Source organism: Gekko japonicus, unplaced genomic scaffold (genome assembly GCF_001447785.1).
Source record: "Gekko japonicus isolate JY-2015 unplaced genomic scaffold, Gekko_japonicus_V1.1 scaffold1164, whole genome shotgun sequence".
In the NCBI taxonomy this organism is placed as follows: Eukaryota; Metazoa; Chordata; class Lepidosauria; order Squamata; family Gekkonidae; genus Gekko; species Gekko japonicus.
The window spans coordinates 353,236-359,235 of record NW_015160873.1 but is presented as its reverse complement, the minus strand read 5'-3'; the positions used below and the strand labels follow the sequence as shown (position 1 = coordinate 359,235).

Below are 6,000 nucleotides of genomic sequence, written 5' to 3'. Positions count from 1 at the left end.
GCTGTAATGAGGGAGTTGTAGGAAGAAATTGGCAAACAGGGGAACAGTTGAGCGCCAGCCTATCCAAAGCTTTTTTCAGTAAATTGTACTTCCAGTCCAGATTTGTGCAACAGAAGGTTTTGATCTGCTTGACATTTGAATCCCCCTTTCAAGACTTTCATGAAAGTCTTAAGATTAAAAAAACAGTGAGAAAGAGAATGTTCCTTGGTTTCTTTGTGGAGGGCTCTCTCTGCCAACTTTCTTCCTACTTCAGTAACCATAACACTGTTGAAACAGATGTTATGGCATGTTTTCATAGCACTTCTTGTATTCATATCAGGCAACCAGTCCCTGTGAGGGGACTGCAAAGAGCTTTAACACAACCCAGTTCTCCCCATCCTGGGTAGCCCACCTAGATCCACCGGCATAAACTCCACACGAATCCAGATCTTGTGACCTTCAGCCATAATCTTCAGGCTGCATTTCCAGATTTAGTTACTGTACCTCATGCTGGTTAGTCAGCCAGCCTTGACCTTTTTCTGCTTTGCCTTTGGCAGCCAAGTTCTAGAAGGGAATTTAAAAGGGCAATAAGTCTACGGCTCAGCAGCCTCTACAGTTGTCATGAAGAGGGCTTTCAAAAATTGCCTGTATGAAGGCCTATTCTTAGCACTTTGGCCTGATGTTTCTATCTTTTTGTCTTTTTGTCTGGCCCCTGCCTTGAAAGGCTGATTGGTTCATAGCACAGCCAAATGCACAGTTGCTGTACATTTGGGTTGCAGTTCTTAAGAAGCTTAATGCTTTGCCCAGCAATTAAGCAGCAATATGGTATTGCATGGAAAATGGAACTATCTCCCCAGCTGCCATTGAAAATGGTGAGGTCTGTCTGGAATGTTGTTGCCTGAGTGGCATATTTATTTATTTAGTTTATTTAAAACATTTTATCCCACCGTTCCACCCAGTACTAGGGTTGCCATCTTCAGGCTGGGAAATTCCTGGAGATTTGGAGATGGAGCCTGGGGCGGAGTTTGGCAAAGGAAGGGACCTTAGTGGGTTATAGCACCATAAAATCCACCCTCCAGATCTGCCATTTGCTTCAAGGGACCATCTATGTTGTGTGGTGATCCACTGTATTTTTGGGAGATTCCCCAGACCCTGCCTGGAGGTTGGTGACCTTAGGGCCTTCAAGGCAGCACAGGCCGAATACACAGAGGAGACTCCTGCAAAGAGCCTCAGAAATATCCAGCTGAATATAGCAGCTAGCATCTATCCGACCATAAAGTGGAGGGCAAAGTTTCAGTACTTCCTCTGAAATTCTGCTGAACTACTTTGTTTGGGACCAAGCTAGACAAAATGACTGGGGGAAATCTGTGAACAGAGTCCCAATCGGGATTAAAATCCCAACGTGGGGTCAGAAGGATTTAACCTTTCCCCTCATACAATTTTTACAATTTAACACACCCACGCCTCCTGATTTTTGCCCATGGTTAGTGGTGGGGGAGGGCCAGATCATGAAAACTATGTGGGTGGGGAGTTAAATTCCCCTTTCTCTTGTGCAAAGGCTCTGATCCAAATCAGGCCCTCACATGGCTGGAATTGACAGTTTGCTGTAGGAGATCCCATGCAAGGCTCCCATTCATAGCTTGGGTCTTGAGCACTTGTGGGGGGTGGCTCCTTGCAGTGCCAAAGAGGATTTGAGACGTTGCAGTTTTGCAAGCTACTGCAGGTTGGCTCTCCATGCTGCTTGAGGATGACTGAACAAGCAGGTCGTGTGTGCTTTAGTGGAAACCGAAAAGCACTTGTGTTTGGCAAGTTTGTACCCACATTCATTCACTGTTTTAAAGTTGCAGTAAAATGGAAGCAAGATTTTATTTCACGTTGTTGCCTTCCTGACAGAATAATGGCGGCTGTGGGGAAAATGCGATCTGCAATGATACCGAAGGGACAGAAAGGAGCTGTGCATGTAAACCCAGTTACATTGGGGATGGATTTACTTGCAGAGGCAGCATCATCCAGGTAAAACGTTGCTTTATTAATGGTCCGTCAGTCAAGCTGTGTTCAGGAGCTGAACTAAACCCCCCGGACAGGATTCATACTTTATTGGATACATACTGTGATATCCTAGTCAATGATATCACAATATCCAATGATGTGTGGATCTCCCCAGGTCATTGGGGGTGGGATTTGGAGGAAAGAAGCCGTGGATAGTAGGGGGATAGCCTCTCCTCAGCCCACTTATCCCATAGAATACGGCAGGGGAGGAAGTTGTTGCTGCAGAGACAAACTCTGGGAAAATGGATGCAATGTGGATGGGTCATCCAGAACTTGGACTTTTGTAAACCCAGCTTTGCTATTGCAGGCATTAAGTTTCGTGTTATATGACAAACAAATTAATTTTTTGAAAAGAGACATCATTAAAATCAATCCCAGTGCTTCTCGTTCATCACCACTATATAATCGGTACCCTATTTTTGCCCCGTTTTTTTAAGTTAGAGAAGGCAATGACAAACCACCTCTGTTGGCCTTTTGTCTTGAAAACCCTGCGGGGTCACCATAAAGTCAGCTGTGACTCGATGGCACTTACACACACACAAAGGTGAACTGAGGTAGATTTCTTACTGTTATACTTAATAAAGCTTATTGTGACGTGAAGTTTTTGTGAATCAGAGCCCAGCCTACTTCATCAGATGTAAGAAGTATATTCTGTATTTGTAGACATATATGTGTGTAAATGTAGAATCACAAAATTAACACTTGTCTACAGAGATGTGTTGAGAGGCACAGGCTGTGCAAATTGAGTAGATAATGTCAGGGGAATCATCAGGTGTTGATATAAAGAAAACTGAGGAGATTCCAGAATCTGTAATAGATGGGAAAGAAGGGCATTTTTGGCAGGATCAGCTTGGCTAAAAAGATGTGATGATGAGGGGGAGCCAGTGTTGCCCCACTGCCCCCCTCTATCTCTGTGGGGAGGCCAAGCAAGTGGAGCAGCAGGAGGATGCCACTACAACCAAGAATCCCTCCTCTATGAGTTCCTCATGAGTCCATTTCTGTCTCCCCAATTTTCCTTCATGTTGTTGTGAATTTACTTCTTTTGTTTCGGGTAAGGAGAAATATTTGAAGTATTTTTTTCAGTTGAGTACTTTTTGAGAGACATCGATGTGTCACTTCATTCAAGAGGGCGTATTCCCAACTAATTTGTATCTTGTCTGTATTTAATTTATAGTGAACTTTAGTATTCTGGCTGGGTCCCTTGGCTGGGGAGCCTTTCTGATTCTGCTTGCTCGTATTTTTCCCCCTATTTGCTCCATATCCTGTTGCAATCCGCACAGTATAAATCAAAAGTTTATGAAAATCTTTTCTTCAGTAATCCTGTCCCTTCTCCTTTAGAGTTTTTATTACCTAATAACAATTATTATTATATTTATGCTAAGCCAAGGGATCTGTTTGGTTATGATATTTTATTTGACTCAGGATCGGGGGCGGGGGGGGGTGGTCTGGATGGTGTCTTGTTCCATGATAGCTCTCAGCAGTTCTGCCTACCCATGCAAATCGCCCGACTCCACTGATTTACAGGCGGTTAGCAACAACCTTGCTCTGCCACCAAGCATGCAATTTGGCCTAAAGTGGCCATCTTTATGGTGTTGCCTGCACTGCATAGGCATTTAAAAAAAAAATGATATTTTGTCTTATTACAAGGGAAACCTCATCAGAACAGAACCCCCAGGGGGCTTCCAGTGGGAGGGCTCCATCACTGTCCCCCTCCTATGCTTTCCCCTTTTTTTTTTCTTTCTTTCAGCCATTGCCATCTGTCTGTACCCAATGTCAACATCCATGTGTTCTATAAGTCTGGCTGTAGATCATATCAATCTGTTTGACAGGAGCTGGCAGCTCAGAGTGTCAGTAGAGCTGGCTCCAACTGGTTCTGTCTAGTTGAGGGCAGAGCTAATTAACAGTGACTCAGCATTGGGTCCTGATTGGACAATGCTAGTATAAGTATGATGCTGTACGGTGTACTATCCCTTCCTGATGGAAACCCGGTGTCTGCGTGAGCATTTTGTCGTTCTGTGCAATATATTGGTGGAGGCTCGTGTAAATAAATTGTATATAGTTTTATACCAAGCCTATAAGACTTGCGTCTTCTTTGATACTCTCACACCACTCGCAACCTGCAGTGGGCTAGCACCGTGCGAACCTCGACACCCAACAGGAGTAATCTCTCTAGGGAGGAGAGGCAGAGGCCAGGATAAAGCAGTAGAATTAATGAATTTATCTTGAAGAGTGGGAAAGCCCATTAGCAGCCGCCTAGTCACGTTTCCTCCTTTGCCCCCATACACAAACGCATCAAGCTTCAGGGCAGGTTGGGCCTCCTTCAGAAAGTTCTGCAGGGTCCCAGTCATTGTCAAAGTTATGAGGCACATGTAGCCCTGCGCATATTCTAGCCCTCCCTGTTTCATGCTATCCTGTGTGTGACTGTTTCTACATTTGATGTCACAGATTCTCATAATTCTTTTTGTTGTCATTGAAGGAACTTTCAAGAGATTTCAACATGAGTCGATTTAAAATGTATCTTCAGGTAAGAAAGTTATTGTAGTTAACAAACTGGCTTCAGACAAGACTATGTTTTTTGTACCTGGTTTGATGTACATAAGAGAAGCCAATGTTGGATCAGGCCAATGGCCCATCCAGTCCAACACTCTGTGTCACACAGTGGCCAAAAATACCAGGTGCCATCAGGAGGTCCAGCAGTGGGGCCAGGACACTAGAAGCCCTGCCCTTACTAAACATGCCCTGACATAGGTGGTCCAGGCTAACCTGATCTCATAAGGTCTCAGAAGCTAAGCAGGGTTGGCCCTGGTTAGTGTTTGGATGGGAGACCACCAAGGAAGTCCAGGGTTGCTATGCAGAGGCAGCCAATGGCAAACCACCTCTAAATGTCTCTTGCCTTGAAAACCCTCCAGGGTCGCCATAAGTCAGCTGCGACTTGACAGCACTTTCCTCCACCAACTAAACATAGTTAGTAGAGTGGTCCACATTTGGATATTCATGCTTATTATAGTTAATTTAATTGGCTATGTGATGTTTGAACCAAGCCATAGGCTTTTGATGGGAGGGTTTTTGTTTTCCGCAATGTTCTTGAAGATTGCCAAAAAAGTTGAAAACGTTTTTTAAGGGAACAGCCTTTCATCATGTAGGGTTGCCAGCCTCTGGGTGGGGCCTAGGGACCTCCCAGAATTACACCTGATCTCCAGACAAGAGAGCTTGGTTCCCCTGAAGAAAACGGCTGCTTCGGCAGGTGGGCTGCATTGGGTCCTGAGGTCCTTCCCATCTCCAAACCCTTCTGTTCCCAAGCTCCGTCCCCAAATCGGCAGGAATCTGCAAACCCAGAGTTGGCAACCCAAAATAAGACGGTGGTGGTCTTTCAAGTGCCACTGCTCTGCTTGAAACTGAGAGTTGGCATTGCTTTGTTGCAGGATGCTGGCATCCAAGATATGGAAGGGGCCGGCCCTTTCACTGTTTTTGTACCCCACAGAAAAGCAGTTCAAGTGAAAGTAAGTAAACAAAAGAGCAAAATCATGCTAAATTATTTTGGTTACATTCTATGCAGATTTTCCCCCTCTTGTACTTGTCATTCACTTTTCTCTTCCAAGATTTCCGACTGGGTCAAAAATGGCATGATGCCCCAGATCCTTCGCAACCATATAGTAGCTTGTAGTGCATTACTCTATGACGATCTGACAGCAGACAAAAATGTGACAACTCTCCAGGGAGAACAACTCAAGATCACAATCTCACAGGTAGCTAATTGTACAGTTTCACTTCCACTTCTCTTTTTGGAAAAGAGAGAGCATATAGAATTGTAAATGGTTTGGGGAAAGTAAACTGGGAACTTTTGCTGACTGTTCAGAGTAATGATTTAGGACCTAATGATAAAGTTCTACACAATAACTCCAAAGGCTGGTTCAGATGTAACACTCCTAAGGGTGGAACACATATACAGTTCATATTCAGTTCACCGGTGTC

The 6,000-nt window shown here is 44.5% G+C and overlaps 1 protein-coding gene across 1 annotated transcript in view; it reads left to right on the top strand.

Moving 5' to 3' along the window:
- Positions 1-6,000, top strand: part of STAB2 (stabilin 2) — a 148,076-nt gene that overhangs the window by 98,268 nt on the left and 43,808 nt on the right. Inside the window, exons 43-46 of the mRNA XM_015422556.1 lie at positions 1,873-1,992; positions 4,505-4,552; positions 5,451-5,528; positions 5,628-5,774. Coding sequence (XP_015278042.1) covers positions 1,873-1,992; positions 4,505-4,552; positions 5,451-5,528; positions 5,628-5,774 — 393 coding nt within the window. The remainder of the gene's footprint in view (positions 1-1,872; positions 1,993-4,504; positions 4,553-5,450; positions 5,529-5,627; positions 5,775-6,000) is intronic.